This window comes from Dermochelys coriacea, chromosome 23, assembly GCF_009764565.3.
Source record: "Dermochelys coriacea isolate rDerCor1 chromosome 23, rDerCor1.pri.v4, whole genome shotgun sequence".
Classification (NCBI taxonomy): domain Eukaryota; kingdom Metazoa; phylum Chordata; order Testudines; family Dermochelyidae; genus Dermochelys; species Dermochelys coriacea.
The window spans coordinates 10,647,094-10,671,859 of NC_050090.1; the positions used below are offsets into that span (position 1 = coordinate 10,647,094).

Consider the following 24,766-nt stretch of genomic DNA (forward strand, 5'->3'; position numbering starts at 1 on the left):
GAGGTTGTGGGTGAGGGGGAGCTGGGGCCTGGCTGTGCTAGGGGGCAGGGAGCTGGGGTTACAGGTGGGGGGGATGAGCTGGGGGGCAGGGAGCGGCCTAGCTCTGCTGGGGGGCAGGGAGCTGGGGTTACAGGTGGGGGGGGATGAGCTGAGGGGCCTAGCTCTGCTGGGGGGCAGGGAGCTGGGGTTACAGGTGGGGGGGATGAGCTGGGGGGCAGGGAGGGGCCTGGCTGTGCTGGGGGGCAGGGAGCTGGGGTTACAGGTGGGGGGGATGAGCTGGGGGGCAGGGAGGGGCCTGGCTGTGCTGGGGGGCAGGGAGCTGGGGTTACAGGTGTGGGGGATGAGGGGCAGGGAGGGGCCTAGCTGTGCTGGGGGGCAGGGAGCTGGGGTTACAGGTGGGGGGGTGAGCTGGGGGGGCAGGGAGGGGCCTGGCTGTGCTTCATTGTGGCCTCTGTCTCCTGGTCTTCCCCATTGCATTTGGCTTTGGACTGGTCAGAACTGACTCTGCCCCCCATCCATACGTCCCCCGACGTCCCCCCAGCCCCTGACTGCCCGGCGACCCATGTGGTTGGTTCCCAGGTCACAGTGCGCGTGAAGGTTGAGGACGTGACCCCAGAGGAGATGGATGCCCCTGAAGCATTATGGGAATCTCAGAGCACCCAGCTGGAGCCACCACAGCCCCATCCCACATGGGGAACCCCAGAGGAGGAGGCACTGAAGAAGTACGAGCTGCCAGGCGCCCCTGGAAAGGAGCTCCAAGTTGGACGAGAAATAGGTAACCAGCTTGTGAAGGGGCTTGGGGCAGATCTTCCCGGGAGCACTGAGGGGACAATGGGGAAGGGAGTCCCTCGGGCTGAGTGTGTGTGTGGAGAATAGGGGAGTGGCTGGTTCAGGCCGGGGAGGGGGGCTCCCCAGCAAGATTGCTGCTTGGAAAACGTGGGAGGCAGTGTGTGGGGTTGGGGTGGCCAGTGGGTTTCTCCTAGATGACAAGTGGCCCAGGCAGTGGGGATGGGACTGTGAGTGCTGGGTGGCCCCATAGCCTGCAGCAGTGAACGCCTCCCAGTGGTATTACCCAGCGGGTGCCCTTCCCCATCCACTCCCTGAGGTCTGGGGGGCGGATCCCTCTCAGCTGGGGAGAGATGCAGGGGATTCAGATCATGACAGTCTCCGCTGCAGAGAGGCCCTCTGCAGGAAGGCCTGAGGCAGTAGACTCTTACTGGGGTACCTGTGGCCTGGGACTCGAGAGGAAATCCCTAGAGCTGTGATCCATCCCCAGGGCAGCCCCTGCGTGGTAGCAATGGTGGGAGCTGTAATGCAGAGGGCTCTGTGTTTCCCGCTGCCTAACCTGAGTCAGGGCTCTGTGCAGATGCTGTCGGACAGGAATTTTCACTTTTCCAGGGCTATGTCCAATGAGTGGGTTCTCCCTGCCTTGGCCTGGATACCCACCCAGCCCATTTCAGCACTTGCTGCTTCTCTTCCTCGATACGTATCCCTCTCTGTTACCATGTCCCCCCAAGACAATCCCAAAGTTCCTGATCCCAAGGCTAGAGCAGTGCCTGGACTCCGGTGTGATGGTTTCACTGCATCCACTGCTCTCTGCTGGGGAGGAACGGAAACAATCGGAAGGGGCTGCAAAAGAGTTGGCCCTTGTGAGCAGGGCAGGAAACAGCCTGTCCATACACATCTGGCAATGGCTCAGCATAGCCTGGGCTGTGCTGGGCCAAGGAGATCTCTGCCCAACTCAGGCATAAGTTTTCTATTGCCTCGGATACCAGGCCCATGAGCTAGTGCCCAAGGTGAGAGGCCATCATCCCTCCAGCTCTTGGACATGGCCAGCATTTTCCCTGTGAATTCTCCAGGGAGAGGGTATTGTTCCCTTGATACACTGGTCACCTTCATACTGAGATGTCCCCTCCACCTTTGCTCCAGCTGCTGTCACTGGTGTTTGGAAGGGGGATGCTGGGGCTGGGGCCTCTCTGGAACCTCCCACTTCCTACAGGCCCAATATCCTGGCTTGCTGGGTCTAACACAGAAACTCCCTCATTTTCCTCCCCATTGCTGGCAGCTCTGACAGGATTTCATTCCCCGCTCATGTCACTCCCAATGCCCAGTGGCCCCTCTCAGCCCAAGATCCCATCCTGTTGTCAACCCGAGACCTGTTAGCCACCTTACAGCTCCCCCCTAGCCAAACCAAGGCAGGAAAGTTGGGGAGTCCAGACCAAGAATGATCTCTTAGCCAGCGTTAGATACCACCCCGCCTGTGACCAGCATCCCTGACCCTTCTCCAATTGTGTTCAACTCATGCCCCTCTGCCAGTCACACTTTTACCATCACTTACAAGGCGGGATGGACCCAGCCCTAATTATGTCTTGTTTACGTGTGATGCCAGCCAGGGCCTGAGTGGCCAGGGTGCTGCCAGCAAAGCAGGTGACCTCTCAGGCCCTGGGGTTGGCAGCTTTTCCCCAGATGTTTTACGTTCTCCTGAGGCGCAGTATATCCCCCATCAGTCTTTGGCTTTACATCCTCGCTTCTGCCAGTCCAGAGGTTCTACTCTGCCAGCCTTACTGCTGCTCGCCTACCTGAGTGGTAGATGCTCCTTTCCTGACATTGGCTCCTGCAGTCTCAGCATGCACAGGTGGTAGTTCTCCATCTGCTTCTTTATGCTATTCAGCTGGCTTCATCGAGCATCTGCACAATCACTTAAGTCTATTGTCAGTCTCTGGCAAGGGGGTGTCTTTAGGGGCTTGAGTCTTTGCCTGCAGCTTCCCTCACACACAGCAAAGTGGGCCAAGATGGCTTTTTTACTAGCTTTATCAGAGTCACAGTCTATCATCCCTGGCTCTGGTGCCTTAGTAGCAAGGGGGGTGTCTGGTCTGAATGGCCACTCCTTAACTGTCCAGCCCCTAGTCCTTGCCATCCACTCACACCTGGTCAGACGGTCCTCTGTGTCTTCTCGTCCCTGGGACTTGGGATCTCTGGTCGGGGAGTGCAGGAAATGGAATCCATCCATTCTCTGGGTTCGGGGAATGTCTGAGGGCAGTGGTGTGATCTACGCGGGAGTGAGATACCACCTGCAGAATGAAACCCAGCACCGCAGAGGGCAGTGCTGTGCTGCCCAGCTGTGACATCCTCAGCTCAGCAAACTGACTCTGAGCTTGTCCAGATTCTCACCCCAGCTCCAGCTCCCTGTGGCGTAACACAGAGTCCCGTGGTCTGTTCCCTAGGCTCTTGCTGAGGGGTAGGTCTGCAGAATAGCACACACACAACTGCTGGTATCTCTAAAGAGGCTGCTCTAACACAAGTTCTTTTTTTGGTGAAAAATAACGTTTTCTGAATTGAAACTTTTTGTGAATGTTGCTGACACTTGACATTTGCCATTTTTGTGCCTATTTAAAATCAGACTCTTGAGCTAAATTTCCATCACGTAAAACCTACTTCTACATAAATAAAATATTTCAGTTATGATTTTCATAAAATATTTATATTTAAAGTCAGAAACCCAACTGTCATAAACATACAGCTAAGGGAGCATACAATCTCTCCTTTACCTGTAACGGGTTAAAAAGCTCAAATAAACTGGTTGGCACCTGACCAAAAGGACCAATAAGGTAAGAAGATTCTTTCAAATCTGTGGGGGGAGGTTTGTGCTCTCTCAGGACAGAGAGCGGGACCAGGCAGGATAAAAACCTCTCCTGAAACCGTACCTGAAATAAGTATCTAAGATTACAAAAATTGTAAGTAAAGCAAGGAATGTGTCAGATTCTTTTGTTTTAGCTTGTAAATTTTCCTTGTGCTAAGAGGGAGGTTTGTTCCTGTTTTTTGTAACTTTGAAGTTTTGCCTAGAGGGGAATCCTCTGTGATTTTAAATCTTATTACCCTGTAAAATTACCTTCCGTCCTGATTTTACAGAGGTGCTTCTTTTACTTTTTTTTTTTTTTTTTAATATAATAAAGTTCTGCTTTTAAGAACCTGATTGGTTTTTAGTGTCCTAAAAGCCCAAAGGTCTGGTCTGTGCTCACCTTGTTTACCTATTTGGTTGGTATATTATTCTCAAGCCTCCCCAGGAAAGGAGGTGAAGGGGCTTGGGGGGATATTTTGGGGAATCAGGAACTCCAGGTGGTCCTTTTCCTGAATTTTTGTCTAACTCACTTGGTGGTGGCAGCAATACAGTCCAAGGACAAGGAAGAATTTGTGCCTTGGGGAAGTTGTTAACATAAGCTGGTAGAAATAAGCTTAGGGGGTCTTTCATGTGGGTCCCCACATATGTACCCCAGAGTTCAGAGTGGGGAGGGAACCCTGATACCAACTCAAACCAAAACTATAACAGGGTTTGGCCAAAACTATAATAAGTTTCGAAAAAGGATTAGATAAGTTTCTGGAGGATAGGTCCACCAATGACTAGTAGCCAAGATGGTCAGGGATGCAGCCCCATGCTCTGGGTGTCCCTATACCTCTGTTTGCCAGAAGTTGGAAATGGATGACATGGGATGGATCACTCGGTGATTGTCTGTTCTGTTCATTCCCTCTGAAGCACTTGGCATTGGCCACTGTTGGAAGACCGGATAATGAGCTAGGTGGACCATTGGTCTGACCCAGTAGGGCCATTCTTATGTAACCCCCCCTCTCCCCCCAAATGGTCCATTTTAACCCCGGGGAACAAAACAACTTTGAAACTTTAAAGTTGTTTGCAAAGATATCTTTCGATTTTCAATCACCTCTAACGTGGAAGTGGATATGGGTGGGGAGCATGATCACTGCCTAAAAATAGCCTGTACAGCAGCTCTGTCTAGTATGGCAGGGGCTCCAAAGAGATTGGTTAGTGCAATTTACAAGGAGATTGATCTGCAGAAGAATGAATGAATTGGGGCCTGAATGGAGAGCAGGATTTATGAGTAGCACTATTTTCAAATTTTAAAACCCAACTCAGGGTGCTCTTCCAGTGCTCTAGGTGCATATCCTATACCTTAAAAACACCCACAGTAAATACATCCATCTCAGTCTGCCCCCTTCTCACAGCCTTAGTGAGAAGAGAAAGAGGTGGGCTTTGCAGCATGCTAACATGTCTGGGCTCTGATGGACCAAATGGAGGAGTGAGATCCAACATTAGGACTCCTCCCAGAGAATCTCCTGCCAACAGCTTCCTCCCACAGAGGATCCAACTCAAGCACCTCTGCTGATCTCAGCTGTGGCAGTGTAGCACCGGGAGAGGTGATCCCTCATGTAAATGGGAGCCAAGAAAAGGAGAGGGCCAGGGATAAAGGAGTCTGTAGGTGGGAGAAGAGCGAAAGAGATGGGACAGAGAGGGGGCAGAGGGAGTTTGGAGTGGAAGTAATGGGACTGGCAGAGAAAAGCTATTGTGGGCACTGTGGAAAGAGGAAGGAGTCAGAGACACAGGGCTTCCTGGTTGTGCCCCTCCAAAGCCCCCTATTTCTGTGCAGCGGACAGAAGGGCTCCTCCTGGGGGTCTCTCCCATGGAGGGATGTGCAGTCACTCCCACCATTGGACATACGGGAGATGAAATAATCTCTGCATTCTCTTCCATCCAGCAGGTGCTGGAATCCTGAGCTGGGCTGAAGAGCAGCCTCGCAACGAAGGGCTTGAAATGGTGCTGCCCCCCGGAGTATCACAGAGTGGATCAGGAGAGAGCGTTACCCACACACCTGAGCAGGAAGGAGCCTGCAAGAGGCAGAAGAAGATCCCAGCAGGGAAGGAGCCCGGCCCCCCAGAGGAACAATGCAGCAGATTCAGGAGACTGACCCAGCTCCTTGCACAGGGCAGACCTCAGACCACAGGGGACCTTCACCAAGAGCAATCCCATAGATGTCGAGACTGTGGGGAAAGCTTCAGGGAAAAGCAGGAGCTCATGGCTCATGACAAGGTCCATGAGAAAGAGAGACGCTATCCCTGCGCCGAATGTGGGAAGAAATTCAACTGTCCAGCACATCTCAAAACCCACCAGAGAAGCCACACGCGCGAGAAGCCCTACTCATGTGGAGAGTGCGGGAAACTGTTTGGCTATCTCTGCACGCTGACTACGCACCAGAGAACCCACACAGGGGAGGGCTTGTTCCCCTGCGATGAGTGCGGGAAAACCTTCACCAGCCCCTCGGATCTCAACAAGCACCAGCGCTCTCACACGGGCGAGCGGCCCTACCCCTGCGCCGAGTGCGGGAAGCGCTTCAACCGGCTCTCCAACCTGAAGATGCACCACAGGACTCACACGCAGGAGAGGCCCTACCCATGCACTGAGTGCGGGAGACGCTTTGGCCACCTCTCCACGCTCGTGAGGCACCAGAGAGCCCACACAGGGCAGAGACCCTTCCCCTGTGCAGAGTGTGGCAAGACCTTCACCACCCGGACAGGGTTGAGCAAGCACCAGAGAATCCACACAGGCAAGCGGCCCTACCCCTGTGGGGAGTGTGGAAAACGCTTTGGCTACCTCTGTGCTCTGACCACACACCAGCGACTGCACACGGGGGAGAGACCCTTCTCCTGTGCTGAGTGCGGGAAAACCTTCACCAGCTCCGCGGACCTGACCAAACACCAACGCTCCCACACAGGTAAGTGGCCCTACCCCTGCGTCGAGTGCGGGAAGCACTTCAGCCAGCTCTCCACCCTGACAGTACACCAGAGGACTCACACACAGGAGAAGCCCTACCGCTGTGCTGAGTGTGGGAAGAGCTTCAAGTACCTGGCTTACCTCACCATTCACGAGCGCTCCCACACCGGGGAACAGCCCTTCCCCTGCGCCAAGTGTGGGAAGAGCTTCAGCAACAAGTCAGCTCTCACCCGGCACCAGAGAATCCATGCCAGAGCTGCAGCTATGGATGAGTGAGGCCATCCCTGCTGAGAGCTCTGCTCCAGGTGTTCACCAGGAATATTTGAAGTGGAGGAACAGAAAACGGTTCTGCAGAGCCTGAGGGAAATCAGGCCTCAAAACCCAACTCCTGTTACCCTGTCACACACAATGTAGGTCTGTCTTCGCTGTGCAGTTAACCCAGGCTTTCCTCTGGGTTTTAGCCCAATCCCCTACTACTCACACAGAAAGTCTTCTGACCCTGATTCACGGTGCTTTAATCCCAGGCTAGTTTACACAGATTAGACTAGAGCTCAGGCTGTTGTTAAACTCAGGCTAAAACTCACCCACGTTGCAGTGAGGACCAGGCAAAGTCCCCTCAGTGCTCATAGCTTTCCCACAATGCATCCTGAAGGACAGACAGGTTCTTCCATCATTGACTGGGAAGGAATCGTACAGCATCTCAAAACAAAGAACTACAAGATCTGCCCCCAGACCGGACATGCACAGGGAAGTGTAGACACAGTAATGCAGGTAGGGCTTGCAGTAGGGACATTCACACCTGGGTTAGGCTAACCAGGGTGCCCAGACCCAAATGCCAATCACCTGAGTTAACTATTAAAACTTAGCCCAATGGTGATGAGGAGGGCCGGTCTTTGCTTTGTTCCCCTGAGGAGTCTCAAGGCTTGAACCCCCCAGCAGTGCCTGGTCACTTTGGGGATGTCCACATGGCAGAATGTAGGTGTGTCTGGACTCCCATGCCTGTGAATTCCTGCTTGCCAGGCCTGTCTGTGAGTGTCCACCCTGCAGAGCCCCACACAATCCAGACCCATATAGCCATGTTCACAGTCACATGGCAATGACAGGGGTTCGGCGCTAGGATTTCTGGGGGTGTATGCCAGGGTGCTGGAGCCACTCTAGGAATTGGTTTGTGGTGTATTGTGGGAGAGCTTGTCTGTCTTTCCCAGACCCCTTTGAAGTGTTCTTAGCCAGCAACACCTGTAGCTAAGGCACTTCAGGCCCTGCACAATTCTTACTTCTGCCCACTCCAGCTGGTGCCATGCCATGGATCCAGCATGGTTGGAAAAGCTGTTCCTACTTGTGGCTTCACCGTTATTACAGAATACAGATGGAGGGGCTAATGACAACAGACAGCATTTTAGCACAAGTTGCTGACCCACAGATGGCAGCAGTGGGTCTTGGAGGGGAGTTAATTCATGGCAGATTGATGACACCTTTTGCATGCTGCAGTTGCTATGCATTGCCTATATGTAGCCCAGGGCTTCTGGCTAGCACAGCATAGTGGGGTCACATCATCTTGCAGACCTGGGGTGACCAGCAATGGCTCCAGAACTCCTGCATGAGGAAGCAGACCTTCCTGGAGCTGTGTGAGGAGCTGGCCATGCCAGGCCAGTCTGTTCCTGTGACTCCACCCCCCTTCAGCTGGGATCTCCTCCATCTCCCCCAGGCTAAAACCCATTTGGTCCCTGCTCAAAAGCCTGTGAGGCTGGGACGGGTGCTTGGTTGACAGCCCTTTAGTAAGGGCAGGTAGTTGTCAGGTGCCAGCCTTTGCCTTGTGGGAGATGGTCAAATGCATCTGATGAAGTGAGCTGTAGCTCACGAAAGCTTATGCTCTAATAAATTTGTTAGTCTCTAAGGTGCCACAAGTACTCCTTTTCTTTTTAGGTTTGTAATGTGTACCTTTGCTCTGCACAGCCATCTGCTGATCCCCACCCCACCAGCCTCTGCAAGAGCTTCTCATACAAGGGAATGTTTTGGATGCTTTTCCCAAACTCAGGCTCCCTGCTATACACACACGAGAGGTTAACTCAGGTAGCATCATGCTGGTGGGCACTTCTCTGACCGCTCAGCAGAACTGTGCTGAGCTGCCCAGAACATGGAGCAGGCTGCATGGAATGAAGGGTGTACATAAACCGGCAGGGATTATCTAAACACCAGCTCAGCTACATATGTGTTGGTGCATCCTCGCTGGATAGTGAGGCGGTTGGAGCACAACTTCCCCAGTGTAAACTCTCTGGGGAAGTGACCGTCTTTTATATAGCACCTAGCACAATGGGGGCCTGGTCCACCACTGGGGCTCCTGGACGCTACCATAATGTAAATAATAACCCCAGCTAGGCAAGCAAGCACATTTTTTAAGTATTGTGTGGGGATGCTAGGCTAAAACCCATGTAAGAACACAAGCTAAGCCAGCAGTTTAGATGTACCCTTCCCTGTTGAAAGAAGCTGAGGGCGTCGTGGATGCAGAGATGATGGCAGACTGAGTTAAAGTGAATGGATGGGCTTCAGCACTCCCCTTCAGTCTAACAGAAGGGGAAGCTGAGACTTGTGACGCAAAGCATCTGGATGCACGGGGATGGGGGTGGGGTAGAGGACTGACTTGCAGGGCCATCTGACAAATCATCTGCTCCTAGGGCTCCTGGTGCTGAAGGGGTTTCCCAGGAGAAGCCTACAGGAGCTGGGTGGGACAAGGTACTGTGCTGAGCACTTTGCAGAGAGCTGGCTGTGAGCTCTAGACAGCGGCAGAGGTGCAAAATAGCTGCTTTGTGGAACAGGCCCGGGGTACCTTACCTGAAGTTTCTATGTAAGGGAGCTGCCTGCACTGCTTTGTTCCTACCTCTCTCCAGGGAAACAGGACCTGGGTACAATGTCTGAAATAAACAGATTACACCAAGATAATACTCTGGCTCCTTCCGTGCAGCCCACTCAGCAGTACCCGGTGGGAGAAAGGGGCCTGGTGCTCCGGAGGCAGTAACGCTATTGCAGAATTTCCATGGATAATGGAAGAGCGCCTGCCCCTGTGCACAGCTATTCATTTGATTGTTTGGGGAGGCAACACTTGGAGGAACTCACCCCAAGATGTTACAGGAGTAAGAACCAGGGTAGCCAGAATTGATGCAGGCCCAAGCCTTTGGGCCAGTGTATTTGCATCCTGAGTGCCCGGAAGAGCAGTTCACACTCTGGAACCGGTGTCCTACTTTTCCCATGCAGACGTCATGCACCCTGTAGCACTGGGCTCCCAGAGCCAGCAAAGCAAAACCAGACTTGCAATTTCAACTGCCACCGCAGTTAACAAATCGTGTGCGCTGTGACTGGATGCTGCTTTTCCTGCAGTCTCGGGGGCTAAGGAGCCATCACAGCGGCAGTGCAAGCTGTGGTGAAGACGTAGGATTATAGTGCTGTTACCACTGTGTCATCTCCTCTGCCAGTTAGGGTGAGATGTTCGGCAGATTGTCCCAAGAAGATCTCATAGCTTTGGTCAAGGGGTTGGTGCTGAAAACCAGGATGCCCCAGGAAAACAGCTGTGAGATGCCAGGGCAGGATGAAGTTGCAATGGGGGAGGTTTAGATTGGATATTAGGAAAAACTTTTTCACTAAGAGGGTGGTGAAACACTGGAATGCGTTACCTAGGGAGGTGGTAGAATCTCCTTCCTTAGAGGTTTTTAAGGTCAGGCTTGACAAAGCCCTGGCTGGGATGATTTAACTGGGACTTGGTCCTGCTTTGAGCAGGGGGTTGGACTAGATGACCTTCTGGGGTCCCTTCCAACCCTGATATTCTATGATTCTATGATTCTATGAATGGGTGTCCCTTTCCAAACACTCTGTGAGTTGCCACAAGAAGAGGGAAGATGCTCTGCGTAAGGAATACAAGGGATTAGAAACTTCAGAAGAGGAATGGGCGGGGGGGGGGGGGAATCCAGTGAAAGTGGAGGAAGAAGAGGAGGATGTAAATCAGCCACTACAAACTCCAACACCTCCAAGACATTCCTAATCTGTGAGTCTGGCCTCAGGCCCGGAGGGTGCTAAGAGCTAGTTATGTGGAACAAGCCCCATCCCCTTTTTGCTTGGAGAATTCCCCTTCTTGTACCCATGCCAGAGCTGGCAGGTCAAATGTTCTGCATGTCCAAAAGGAGGCCTGTGCATCTGCTCTCGCCTGATGCTCCTATGTCCCAGTGTCTCGCTGTCCTGGCTACGGATCCTCTGCAGGTCCCTAGGGATGACAAAGCCAGCCCCAGCTGCGGATTTACACAAGCATGATTGTCAGAAAGTGCTGCAGCGTGAGCAGCTCTGTGATTTGCTCCTTGGTGCAGATCTCTGGCTTCAGCCATCAAAAGACTGTAAACCTTTCGAGGCTCCCTGGCAGTGGAATTGCATGAAGCGCAGGTGCTGCGTGTCCATGCTGATGTCACACCCTTGCAGGATGGCTCCTTTCACCTTCCCACAGGCTCCAGCACCTCATGCATCCAGGCTCCTGTAGGCCTGTTGGGATTCCCTGATTTGGGTCACCCATTCTCCTCCCAGCCACTGGCAGGCTTCAGCCATTCACTCAAAGGAAGCCAAGGCCTCATCCAGCATCATCTCTGACCGCTTTGTGTTTCCCCATTAGGGCTAAAGCCAACACAGCTTCACGCAGGGTCTATATAGGGCCTGCAGCGCCTTCTGAACTTGGACTCCTCAACACTGGAGCAACCCCTCCTGTTGCTCACTCCTGACCGCTTGTGCCATCTCAGCAGCTGCCCAAAGGTGGCTACTTGGATTTTCTCTGCTCCCTTTGGTTCCTTCCATGTGTCAGGGTCCGCTGGACCACGGGTTTCAATTTTCACTTTAGTTGCCTGCTCTCCTGGAGCCTGAACCTGGAGACTGACGAGTTGACAGCTCCCCTGCTTTGCAGCCATTCTCTGTCTGGGGGCCCCAGCCTTATCCAAGCTCTAGGTTTCAAACTTCCATATTTCACTCCTGTTTCTGCTGGAAATAACAAGTCTCTAGTCTCGCACCCGAGTGTCCAGTGTTTAAATCTCACTTTCCACAACAGGTCACAACCCGCCATCCTAGGCTGGGTTGGGCAGTGTGAGACCAGGTAGTAACAATGCATAGGGGGCAAGTTTTTAGACAAAGCAACTGTTTGAGGATGGACTTCTGTGTGGTGGGAGGGACTTCTGGCAGGTTTCAGATGGAGAGAGACAGAAAGAGAGCCAAATTCACTGCCAGAAACCTAGGTCGGGTTGCCTAGTGCCCTCCCAGCAGGTTGAGTGGGGCCAAACCTACAACTCAGAAAACCAGCAACTACAGAGTTAAGGAAACATCTCCCACACTGCAGCCCCACACAATCTTTCCTCTGCTCCCCTGGGGCTAGCAGCTGGTATGGGGACCACACCAAACCTGCCCTATCCCTAATAGAGGTTGCTGTTTCGTAGGCTGTGTCTAACACAATCCTGTATCATCATTCCTCTTCATCCCCTTGCTGGGTTAGGTGCAGTGGGCCAATCTAGGATGCAGTTGCAGCTGGTTGTCAGCACTCATCCTGCCAGCTGAGGAGGGTGCAGTTGCAACTAGAGGGCAGGACAACCCCATTTCCTGTCTGGGCCATGCAGAGAGTCATGTAGATTATCCCAATGGTCCCTCGACTCGAAATCTCACAATCTGTGACAATATTTGTAATGGGCTGTAGCATTTTAGGGCCACTAGAACAGCTGCCACTGTCCCTTCAGGGGTGACAGGGAAATAGAGGAGTGTTTCATGGCCGTGCATGTTCTCAGTGCCTAGCAGAACCCCACCCTGCCTTGGGTTACACACACCACTCTGCTGCATGCTGGTTCTGGCCAGTACTAGCAGTCTGGTGCAAGGCTCAATCCGGGCTCATGGAGGCGATGTTCCAGAAGGTTCCTTACCACAAGGATGGATGGATGTAAGCAACTACTGAGTCCTCAGGAGGGTGTTTTGACTAGGGAAATTCTCAAGTTCAGATTGCACTGAGCTATCTCGTGTTTGCTGAGTCTGGCCTCAACTCACCCTTTTTCCTAGTGAAGACTAGGCCTTAGAGTTTCCCCCACGCTACTCTTGGACATTTTCCCTGCTGTCCTCCAACGCTCAGGAAGGATACAGGCCTGTTATCTCTAATGAGGCAGGTTGGGGCCTTGCTCAGAGGGGACGTTTTCTAGACAGTCTCCCTACATACATGGATTTTGGAGCACTTTGGATAACGGGCTCTAGTGCTCCTCTATAATACGGCCTGCACCCAGGGAACTACTTCCAAGAGTAGCCCCCTGGAGAAGAACAAAGGCAGAGGGTGGCAATGTGCCCATCAGCCATTCTGTAAACGAGCTGAGCAGAAGACTTGAACTCATGCTCCTCGGGCATTGCCTTAGTTCATGGACTGTCATCCAGCTTCCTAAACCACCCACTGACCATAACAGGAGTTGAGCTTGTCCACAAAGCTAACGACCAGAGTCAGCGGCCAGGCTCCTGGTGCGCCTGTCCCACAGTGCCTGCACAAATCACTTTCTCTGGCAGGTGAGCCCATTTGTAGAGTCACACAGAACCTCTAGTTGCTGAAATATTGCTTCCCTGGCCTGGCACAGAGCATTGGTCACTAGCTGGGGTCAAACCCAACTGGGTAAACTCCAGGAGCATGGATTCAGCCGCAGCTGTGTGCCAAGAACAGTGTGAGAGCAAGCAACAGGTACAGACCCTCTACTCCAGGTGCTGTGTCTCTGCAGCCCTGAGAGGGAGTGACCCCACATTGGCACCAAAAATATTAACTGTCTGTGCTGGGGGGCAGGAACCTGGGGTGATGGACCTGTCTGTGCTGGGGGGCAGGGAGCTGGGTTATTAATACCTGAGCCCTGAGGAGGCAGCCATTTCTCATGGCAATTTGTGCTTGTGCGTGGACTTCAGAACACTTTGAAACACCAGCTCTTAACATGCCGGGTTGGCTCCCGCTTCACTATGATGTGGCAAAGGGCACCCCATGATAAGGACCCAGGTGGGGATGGGCTGGACTCTAATGAACTCTCTCCCCAGCTAAGGTACAGGTGTTAGTCTAGGTGTTTGTGCAGGGCTGTAACCCCCCTGCACATCACCCCCAGCCCATACAGGTCCTTCCCTGAGCTCCCTGCCCTGCCCCAGCACAGGCTCTTTTCTGAGCCACTGCACAGTACCCCCCAACTTGTACCCCAGCTCCCTGAGCCCCCTGCACAGCCCTGTAACTCCAGCACACAGGCCCCCACCGCTCAGCAGCGGGCAGGGAGACCCCCCACTTGCACCCCGGGAGAAGCTGCTGGGAATTGCCCGCCTCGGGCTGTGCCCATCCCCGTGGAGTGGGGTCGCCGGGCTCCCGAGGCCCCCGCTCCCGGAGACCGGCCCAGCTGGGCAGGGGCGGGGCCGGATCTGACTGACAGCGATCGCCGCCAATCCCCGCGCGGAGGGATTAACCCTGCGTTGGCCGGCGCGGAAGCTCTTTGTCTGGGGAACGGGCCTGCCTCGCTCTGCGTCCAGGCGGGCCGGCGAGGTGAGGGCGGGGTGGCCAGGACCTGGGGTGATGGGTGGGGGATGGGCCTGTCTGTGCTGGGGGGCAGGAACCTGGGGTGATGGGTGGGGGAGGGGCCTGTCTGTGCTGGGGGGCAGGAACCTGGGGTGATGGGTGGGGGAGGGGCCTGTCTGTGCTGGGGGGCAGGGAGCTGGGTTATGGATGGGGGATGAGCAGTGGGGTGGGAGAGGGGCCTGTCTGTGCTGGGGGGCAGGGAGCTGGGTTATGGATGGGGGATGAGCAGTGGGGTGGGAGAGGGGCCTGTCTGTGCTGGGGGGCAGGGGTTATGGGTGGGGGATGGGCAGTGGGGTGGGAGAGGGGCCTGTCTGTGCTGGGGGGCAGGGAGCTGGGGTTATGGGTCGGTGGGTGTTTGGGTGAATCATGGCTAGGTCTCTCTTTTCCCCTCTGTTTGTTGTGGTTCTGACTCTCCCATCACACAGTAACATCCTGATTAATTGTTTTGCTGCAGCCCTCCCAGGAGCCTGGACGCATCCAGCAGGACTGACGGAGAGACCCAAGTTGGAGAACTAGAGCGCAGGCCCCAGCGGGGATAAGTTGGTCCCTGAAGACAAATCACTAGCTCCTGGGTCTCCATATCCAGGCTCCGTGAGAGAATATGGAAACAGCAGATCCAATGGGCCCAAAAGCAGGAAATGAGCTGAAGAGAGACGGGAAGCAGTCAGTCCTGGGACCAACCATCTCAGTCAGTCCTCGATGGCAGCTGAGGACTGAGCAGTGGGACAGGATGTCCCAGTATTGGAAAGATCAATTTCAGGAGGAGCTACAGAGTTTACGGACACCTGCTGAGGTTGTGCCGACATCAGTCCCTGCATCAAAAAACCCTCCGCTGCTGGAGCTGACCCCAGAGGAGGATATTGAGGCCTACCTGGCTTCCTTCGAGCAAGTGGCTGAAGCCTGCCAGTGGCCCAGAGGAGAGTGGGTGACCCGCCTTGTGCCAGCCCTCAGTGGAAAAGCTTGGCAGGCCGTTAGCAGCCTGGATGCCAGAGATGCTGGAGATTACAGGAAGGTGAAGGCAGCCGTCCTGCGAGGGTGCAATGTTGGCACGGAGACACAGCGCCAGCGCTTCAGGCAGTTCCGCTACCAGGAAGCCGAGGGGCCCCGGGCAGTTTTCTGCCGACTTTGGGAACTCTCCCATCGATGGCTGAAGCCGGAGATCCGCACCAAGGAGCAGATCATGGAGCTGCTGATCCTGGAGCAGTTCCTGACCATCCTGCCGGAAGAAGTCCAGAGCTGGGTTTCTGAACATTGCCCAGAGACATGCGCCCAGGCAGTGTCCCTGGCCGAGGATTTCCAGGTAGGACTGCAACAGGCTGGGATATGAGAGCAGGTGCAGGGAAATGTCTAGGGGGCTCCATTGGGTTCTGCAGGGAATTTGGGTTCTACAGGGAATTTGACGGGGCAAGTTTGGGTGCTGGGTAAACACAGGGAATTCTCAAGGCTGGACATGAGTGGGGCGTGTTCTGTGTAATACTGCTTTCAGCACAGGGATTGCGGCTGTCACAGCTCCCTGCTCTGCACACCCTGCCGTTCTCTCTGGGTATAAATGTCACTGCCTCCCTTATGCAGAGTCATGCAGGACCCTTGGGCAATAATTTCACTAGTATCTGCAGCTGCTGGGAGAGTGCAGTGACCTCTACCAACATCTGAACTGATAGGGAGCCTCATTAACAGACAGGGGCTCCGTGTGAATCCAGCGTGTGCTGGTAGGAGGCAACGTAGCATGGCCTGATCCTAGGGACCCAGCCCTGAGCATCCTCTATGTGTCACATGCAGCCATCATGTCCTGGGGTAGGCGTGTCTCCTGAGCTGCCTCACCTTGCAGGACGAGAGGGGTAGTAGCTGCAAGTACTAGTGAAATTGCCAAAGGGTCCTGCATGACAGGGTGTGGCTTCTTTCCTTCAGCTTCTCTCAGAGATGCTGGATAGCTTCATGGGGAGCCTGCCTTTCCCTGAGGTCCAAACTCCTCCCAGGCTTATATGTCATAGCCTTAGCCTCCCCTTCCAGTTACCTCTCCCATTAGGAACAGGCCCTGCTGGCCAAAGCAGCTTCTGCCTGAGGAGAGGGCGCCCTTTGCCATAGGCACTATTCAGGTATGATTTCCCCCCTGACTCTCAGCCCCTGGTTGCCCAGTGACCCATGTGGTTGGTTCCCAGGTCACAGTGCATGTGAAGGTTGAGGACGTGACCCCAGAGGAGATGGATGCCCCTGAAGCATTATGCAAATCTCAAAGCGCCCAGCTGGAGCCACCACAGCCCCATCCCACATGGGCATCACCAGAGGAGGCGGCACTGAGGAAGTATGAGCTGCCAGGCGCCCCTGGAAAGGAGCCCCGAGTTGGACGAGAAATGGGTAACCAGCTTGTGAAGGGGCTTGGGGCAGGTCTTCCCGGGAACAATGAGGGGACAATGGGGAAGGGAGTCCCTCAGGCTGAGTGTGTGTGGGGAGAACAGGGGAGTGGCTGGCTCAGGCCATGGGGGGCTCCCCAGCAGGATTGCTGCCTGGAGAACGTGGGAGGCTGTGTGTGGGGTTGGGGTGGCCAGTGGGTGTCTCCTAGGTGATAAGTGGCCCAGGCAGTGGGGATGGGACCGTGGGAGCTGAGTGGCCCCGTAGCCAGTGCGGTTGTGAACCCTCCTTGTGTGGGTCCTATTCTGTGGTGTTACTTAGCAGGAGCTTGGCCCATGTCATTCAGGGCTTCCCATGCATCCTGGCCAGCTCTGGTGGAAGCCCCTTCCGTCACCCCATCCATGGACTGAGCACTCAGTTGGGAGACTGAGGCAGGATGGACCCTTCCTCTCCTCTGGGTAGTGAGTTAGGGCAATGGGGGGTCTGATCCTCAGCAGAGGGGCTGTGGTTTATTTTCTCCCTGTTCTGGCCAGCTGAGTGAGAATGAGGAGTATCTCCGCAGGAAAGGCCTGAAGGAAGCTCCAGGGATGTTATCGGGGAAGCCCAAAAGGAACATGACCCAAGCCTGGCACTAGTCTGGAAATCCCTCACAGCTGTAATCTGTCAGTGGGTCACCCTCCCCAGGGTAGCAATGGTGGGAGCTGTAGCATAGGGAGGGCTCACAAGTGTTTCCCACCATGTGACCAAGCTGCGGGGCTCTGTGCAGAAGCTGTCTGAGCAGAATATTCTCCTTGCCAGGCATGTTACGACCAACAGGCTTGGCCGGTCCTAGGCTTGTACCCTGCCCAGCCCGTCGCAGTGCCTGCAGTTGCAATGCGTTTTCAGGAAGACCACAGTGGGTTTCGTCCCCTGGAGTCCAGGCTGAATATTCTGCCTCACTGGCTCTAACACAGGAACCCCTCATGATTTGCTTACTTGTTTTGATGGTGGCTTTTAAGGAGTCCTGTCCCCCCCATATTCAACATTTCTTTAACAAAAACTTTTTTTTAATTTTTGGTGAAAAGTGGACGTTTTTCTAAAGCAAACTCTTTTTGCAAATAATTGCTGACACTAATGACAGTTTTCACAAAATTATTCATCCCGTTTTGTAAATAAAATATTGCATCTAAATGCTTTGTTCACATAAAGCCGACCATTTCAATAAATGAAAAATAAAAAAAATCGCAAAAGTACACAGTGGGTCCGTTTCCAAATGCCACTTTGAAACCTCACAATTTTTTGCCAAAAATTTGTATCCATTTGTTTTTTATCTGGCTCTAACCTGTAAGTGGATTTCTGTAGGGAACATCATTGTCACCTAAACAGCAGGTCCATTGAGTGAGGCAAAGGAACCAAAGAGACAGAGGAATCAATTAGCAAAAGAACAAATGAGTTGAGTCCTGAATGAGAGAGGGATACAGCAGTGAGAGAGAGAAAGGTCTATGGCAGGGGTGGGTAAACTTTTTGGCCCAAGGGCCACATCTGGGTGGGGAAATTGCATGCAGGGCCATGAATGTAGGGCTGGGGCAGGGGTTGGTGTGCAGGAGGGAGTGTGGAGTGTGGGAGGGGGTGCAGAGTGCGGGAGGGGGCTCAGGGCAGGGGGTTGGGGTGCAGGAGGGGTGTGGGAGGGGGCTCAAGGCAGGGGGTTGGGATGTAGGAGGGGGCTCAGAGCAGGGGGTTGGGATGCAGGAGGGGGCTCAGAGCAGGGGGTTGGGATGCAGGAGGGGGCTCAGGGCAGGGGGTTGGGATGCAGGAGGGTTTGGGTGTGGGCTCTGGGGTGGAAGCGGAGCTAAGACCAGTTCCCTGCCTGCCCTGGCCCCGCACCACTTCCAGAAACGGCCGGCACCAAGTCCCTGCAGCCCCTGGGGGCGGGGGGGGCGGTAGAGGACTCCTTGCACTATCCTCACCTGCCGGTACCTCCCCTGAAGCTCCCATTGGCTGAGGTTCCCCATTCCCAGCCAATGGGAGCTGTGGGGAGCAGTGCCTGCAGGCGAGGGCAGTGCACGGAGCCCTCTGCCCTCCCCCGGGGCTGCAGGGACATGATGCCAGCCGCTTCCGGGAGCGGCCAGGGGCTCGTGGCGCCACGGGGGTGGCAGTCCCGTGGGCCGATCCAAAGGCCTGACAGGCTGGATCTGGCCCACGGGCCGTAGTTTGCCCACCCCGGTCTATGGTCAGGAGAAGAGGGAAGAGAGAGGGGGAGCCTGGAGGGGAATTGAGGGGCTGGAGCACAGGGAAAGGGAAATGTTGGGAGTTGAGGAAAAGCTATCGTGGGCCCTGGGGAAAGAGGAAGGAGAAAGGGATGTGGGGCTTTCTGCTTGTGCCCCTCCACAGCCCCCTATTTCTGCATGGCTGACTGTTTGACTCTTATTGGGAGTCTCTCCAGTGGAAGGATGGGAGGAACCTCACCCACTTCCACTTGTAAATACGAGAGATGAAATAATCTCTGGATTCTCTCTTCCATCCAGCAGGTGCCAGTATCCTGAGCAGGACTAAGAAGCAGCCTCACAACGAAGAGCCTGGAAACCTGCAGCCCCCCAACATATCACAGCAGGATTCAGGAGAGAGCATTAACCACAGACCTGAGCAGGAAGGAGCCTGCAAGAGACAGAAGAGGAGCCCAGTTGGGAATGAGTCAGATCCCTTAGGGGAACGTGAGAGTGGATTCAGGAGACTAATCCAACCTCCTGCACCGGGCAGACCTCGGACCACAGGGGACCTTCAAAATCAGAACAGCATTCACAGGACAGAGAAGCCCCTTAAATGTCGAGATTGTGGGGAAAGGTTCTGGGAGAAGCAGGCACTCGTGGCCCATGGGAGAGTCCATGAGAAGGACAGACCATATCCCTGTCCTGAATGTGGGAAGAGTTTCAACAGACTGACCCATCTCAAAACGCACCAGAGAACCCACACGGGAGAGAAACCCTATTTCTGTGCCGAATGTGGGAAGAACTTTGGCCATCTCTCCACGCTCATTACACACCAGAGGCTGCACACAGGGGAGAGACCCTACTCCTGTGACGAGTGTGGGAAAACTTTCACCAACCCCTCGGACCTCAACAAGCACCAGCGCTCCCACACTGGCGAGCGGCCCTACCCCTGTGCTGAGTGCGGGAAGCGCTTCAGCCAGCTCTCCAACCTGACGATGCACCAGAGGACTCACACACAGGAGAAGCCCTACCCCTGTGCTGAGTGCGGGAAGAGCTTCAAGTACCTGGCTTACCTCGCCATTCACGAGCGCTCCCACACTGGGGAACGGCCCTTTCCCTGCACTGAGTGCGGGAAGAGCTTCAGTAACAAATCCTCTTTGGCCCGTCACCTGAGAATCCATGCCAGAGCCACAGCCATGGACAAGTGAGACCCTCCCAACAGAGGGCTCCACTCCGGTCGTGTGTGTATAATAATGTGAAGCAGGCCCTGAGAGAAGCTAGCCCCCTGCCCACTAACAGAAGCATCCCCCTCACGGACGCCGGGGGCATGAATTGGGACTTCACCTTAGTCCTTTGAGGTGTCCCGATTCCAGAACCGCCCCAGCAGTGATTTGCTCCTTCCTGCTTGAACTAGTGAGGAGAGGGCCACTCTAGGGGCTTGTCTTTGCTGCAAATTAACTTTTTGTAACTCAAGTGTTGTCCCTCACTCGAGTCCCATCCACATACAGTACCTTTAAGTGGGGTGCAGTGTTGCTGTGACCCCAAGGAGGGGGCATAGGCTAAAATTGGAGCACAATTCATCAGCTGCTAATACAATCCCTCTGTAGTGTGGCTCTAGGCTTGTACCACTTGCATATCACTAGTTCTCCAGTGCCTTCCCACGATTCCCCTAGTGTGCCCAGAAAGGACAGACATGTTCCCACTACTCACTGGGAAATGCGTGTGCCCAGAAGCCATAGTGCCATACTCTAGGGAGCGCAGACCCTGTGTGGGTACAGCAGCGTGGCTGTTCTCAGCCAAGCTTGGCTAACTCGAGAGGAGTCACTGGACCGCAGATAACTCAAGTTAACTCTGTAGTGAAGGCAGAGACAGTGAGGCTGGCAGGCCCCAGCCCAGCAGTACCAGGAACAGCACCTACAGGGGAAGTCATTGGACCAACTCTACCTCTTGCCTCACTGCCAACCAGTTCTGCCTTGATGCCCCCGCACAGCCCACCTTCTTCCATGCTCTGCCCTACTCAGCGGCACCCAGCCTCACCAGCGCTTCAGAGCCCTCTATCATCTTTTCCCAGCAGCTGCGTGTAACCAGGGCCCAAGTCTGCTGCATTGACTCCCTGCCTCCCGCTCACCCGACTGGCTCTTCTAGCTGACTCTTATCTCAGCCTAAGCATTGATGTTCTCCGTGTACTCTTCTGTATTTAATCATCACCCCCCGATTTTCTGCTCCTGTCCTGTTAACGCTCTTTCTGTTTGCTGCCCTGTCTCTAGTGCGTTGCGTTATCCAGACCATGCGGTTGCTCCTTGGCTCAGCTGCCCATCAGCACAACCGCCGATTCAGTTTTATTGGTGTGAGATTTTGATCAGATGGCCCCAATCCTGCACGGAGCTCCACGTGGACAGATTCCTCTGGAATGTTGCCTGGCTAATGGGGTCCCTGTGTGTAGCTCAATGCAAGATTGGGGCCTTAGTTTAAAATCTTCTGATCTTCCCTACCTCATTGGTTACCCTTCTGAATTGCTGGTATTTTTTATTTATTTCCTGCTGATTTGATTGTAATGTACTGAACAGCACTCCTTGTCAATCAATCACTGCTCTGCACACTTAATTAACTCTCTTTCCCTGTTCCTTTGACTCAGTTAAACCCACTCTCTTGATTTGGCCCTTGTGTAGCTGCCCATTGCCATTCTCGGTGTTGTCCCCCTGACTTCTTGCCCTGTCGACTCCCAGCTCACTGTAATGATGTTTTATCAGTCTCCCTGGATGGGTTTAGTTTCTGGCTGAGAACAGGGAGAAGGGGTGGAAAGTGGGACCTGCGTGGTGGTGGCAGGCATCTAGCACTCATAGGAAAAGCTAAGGGGTGCGTCGAGACATTTGGTAACGTGATTCAAGGACAGCCCTTATATCTCCAGCTGCAGCCCAGTGCCACTCTGCTTTTCTCACTGCAGCCCAGCCAGCAGTGCACCATGAGAATAAGTGGCCCAGCGATTCACAGGGACAGATTTACGATTACAGTGTTTACGTTGGTAAGTGAAGAACACGTGCCATCCCCATAAGTGCTTCATTTCCTTGTTGAGGAGGCAATATTCGGAGGAACTCTGCCCAAGATGTTGCGGGGGAAGAACCAGGGTAGCCAGAACTGATGCAGGCCCAGCATCTTTGCATCCACACTGAGTGCCTGAGAGAGTTACTCTCACTCGGGAGCAGCCGTCTCACTCGGGAGCAGCTATCCTGCTGTTCCCATGTAGATGTCGTGATATCCTGTAGTTTTGGGCTCTGTGAGCCAGCAAAGCAAAACCAGAGCTTAGACTTCAACTTCCACTGTGGATGGTGAATCTTGTGTATTGTGACTGGATGGCTGCTTCCCTGCAGCTCCAGAGGGGCTAGGGAGCGCACAGCACACAGGCCTCGTGTACAGCTTGAAAATGAGGACCTGTAATTCCAGGTGTATTCCAGTGTAGCTCCATTGGCAGAAACAACAGTGGAAGCTGTAGTGTAGAGAGGACTTTGGCATTGTTACCATTGTGTCATTAACCCCTAACCAGCAAGTGAGCTCTCGGCCAACTTACCACTCTTTCCAAATACCAACTGAAGAAGCTCTGATGGAAGGAGGGGCTCTGAGGGCTTCAGAGAAGATTTGCAGGCTTCTGCTGAGAAATTTCAGGGCTCCTGTCACGACCAGTCCTGGATGCATACCTTCTTCAACACCACTCTCTTGGGTCACTATCTCTCTACGCTTCCTCTCTGGACACTTCCCTGTCAATAGTGGGTGATCCTGGCTGTTTTAACTATTTCAAGGGCCTTGCAGATCTCTTCAAAACCTGATTGACTGCATCTCAATCTGCTGGGTTTGAAAAGCTACTAACACCAATAAATACAATATACATAATAGTGTTCAGTAACCCTGCTACATTACTGCAGGAGGGAAAGCCTAATCCAATTACAGCTCAGCCATGCTTCTCTTTCTGATCACAATCTACCCCCTCTGCACACCTGCTCCCTGTCTCTTTCAGAGCCACCCAACAATCTTCACGTTCAGCCCCCAAAAGCTCCAAATGAGCTGCCTAGAGCGGCCCTGCACAAGTCGCAGCTTCTATGTCTCTGGGCACCCAGTAGCCCATGTTCTTGGTGCCACAACATACCTCATCATAGAGTTTCACGTAATAGTTATAACACCATCTCATATCACACAATTTCAAGTTAGCACAGTCCCTTCTCCACAACTCCAGTGAATATGGAGGGAGGAGAGGACGATCCAAGTGCAATGCCTCAAAGATATCCCCACAGTTTGGCATCTAGCATAGGAAAGGTGCGTGGTCCAGCTCCTGCACTCCCATCGTTGGAGCTCCCAAAGTCCCTGTAAGGGGAGGACACTAAGGCTATGTCTTCACTGACCAAAAAAAGGGGGGGGGTTAACCATAGGATAATTGACGTGTATTAGCTCTCCTGCTGTACACACACAGTGGAGTTACTGTGAGGTAAACCAGGAAGGTCAACCATGGACTGGGGGCAAAGTTCTGACCTCACCCAGCTGCCTTGTGAACACTATGAGCAGCTTGTCTCCACTTAGGATTTTACAACCTGATAATTATCCACAATTGTTATCTCACTGTTTAAAAAAAGGGCACCACTGTAAAATATGCAGTAAGCACAGGGCAAAGCCTTAGGGTTAGCCATGATAGGAAGAGGCATGCAGATAGATCTTGCCCTCCCCCAAAAGGCACGTAAAGTTCACACTGCATAGAAAAATGAGTGACTCTTAAGAAGCCATCCTGGCATAACTCTAGGCAGGTGCTCAGAAACTCCCTGGGGAGACTCTATGTGAACCTAACAATGGCCACACTGGATCAGACCAATGGTCCATCTAGCCCAGTCCTGTCTTCCCATAGTGGCCAATGCCAGGTGCTTCAGAGGGAATGAATGGAACAAGCAATCATTCAGTGATCCATCTCCTGTTGTCCACTCCCAGCTTCTGGCAGTCAGAGGCTAGGGATACACAGATCATGGGGTTGCATCCTTGTCCATCTTGGCTAATAGAGATTGATGGACCTATCCTCCATGAGACCAACTATAAACTGAAGTGACTGTACAGATGCTGGGTTCTGCCATATCTGAGGAGCAAGGAAGAGGGTGTGAAGCCATCTCACTGGGACAATAGCTTTGCAAGCAAATCGGAGGTTGAAACAGCAAGTTCAGCAGAGCAGCACATAGGTGCTCACCCGGCCCCCCAGGTCCTGGCAGGGGTGGGAATGTAATACCAAAAGCTAACTGTCTGGGGAAAACCTTGGAACACCAGGGGCTTGAGGCACCAGGTGCATTATCGTCACTATGGGCCTTGGCACTTGTAGTGCCCAAACTTTAAATGGGGCTAGGTAGACCCTGGTCTTATACATCAGAAGGGACCTGACTCAGACTGATAAAGGCTTAAAGCTTTGCTGGTCCTGGGTGCAGGTTACATGGGATGGGAGGGAAACTCTGTAACTGCCACCATCAGGAAAAGGGAGAAAAATTATGTGCAGGTTCCTGTGTTAGAACCAGAGATGGGCTATTGGGCAAATGGGAGGTTTCAGGGAACAGCAGGGACTCCAGGCCTCAGCCCAGAATCCCCCATCCAAACAGCAGTCGCAGCAGCTGGAATAAAGGTGGAGGGGATACCGCTATGTGGAGATGACTGATGTGTCCTGGAGACAACACCCTCTGCCTGGAAGATTCATGGAAAAAGGCTGGCTGTACCCCAGAACAATTCGTTAGACAGGGCATCTGTTTGCAACAGAATATTAATTGTAATGACAGTTACCACAACCTCTCTGCTGGTGATTATCAGGGCTCGAGTGCCCCAACTCCTTTCTCTACTGGACAGAAGAGAGTTCATCGCCCCTAGGGCCAATCCCAAACATTCAAAAATCACGAGAGTGGCTTAACGATAATGAGATTAAAAAAAACCTGAATTTTCCTTCTGGGTTGTGAGTCTCCCATCCTTTAGTAAGTCTGAATGTACCAGGATCAACATTTAACATAGTGCACAGCAATAATGCTCTAGATCAAACAGGAATTAGTTCAGGGAAGTCCTAGGGCCTGTGTTATGCAAGAGGTCAGA

At 53.5% G+C, this 24,766-nt stretch overlaps 1 protein-coding gene across 1 annotated transcript; it reads left to right on the forward strand.

Moving 5' to 3' along the window:
- The first annotated feature begins 21 nt into the window (after positions 1-21).
- LOC119847436 lies at positions 22-23,063 on the forward strand. The gene is made up of 7 exons (XM_043501677.1): positions 22-64; positions 580-775; positions 5,547-6,831; positions 13,810-14,105; positions 14,735-15,438; positions 16,298-16,493; positions 18,992-23,063. Exons 2-7 carry the CDS (start codon positions 622-624, stop codon positions 19,879-19,881), a joined length of 3,525 nt encoding a protein of 1,174 aa, XP_043357612.1. The 5' UTR covers positions 22-64; positions 580-621; the 3' UTR covers positions 19,882-23,063.
- The last annotated feature ends 1,703 nt before the right edge of the window (positions 23,064-24,766 follow it).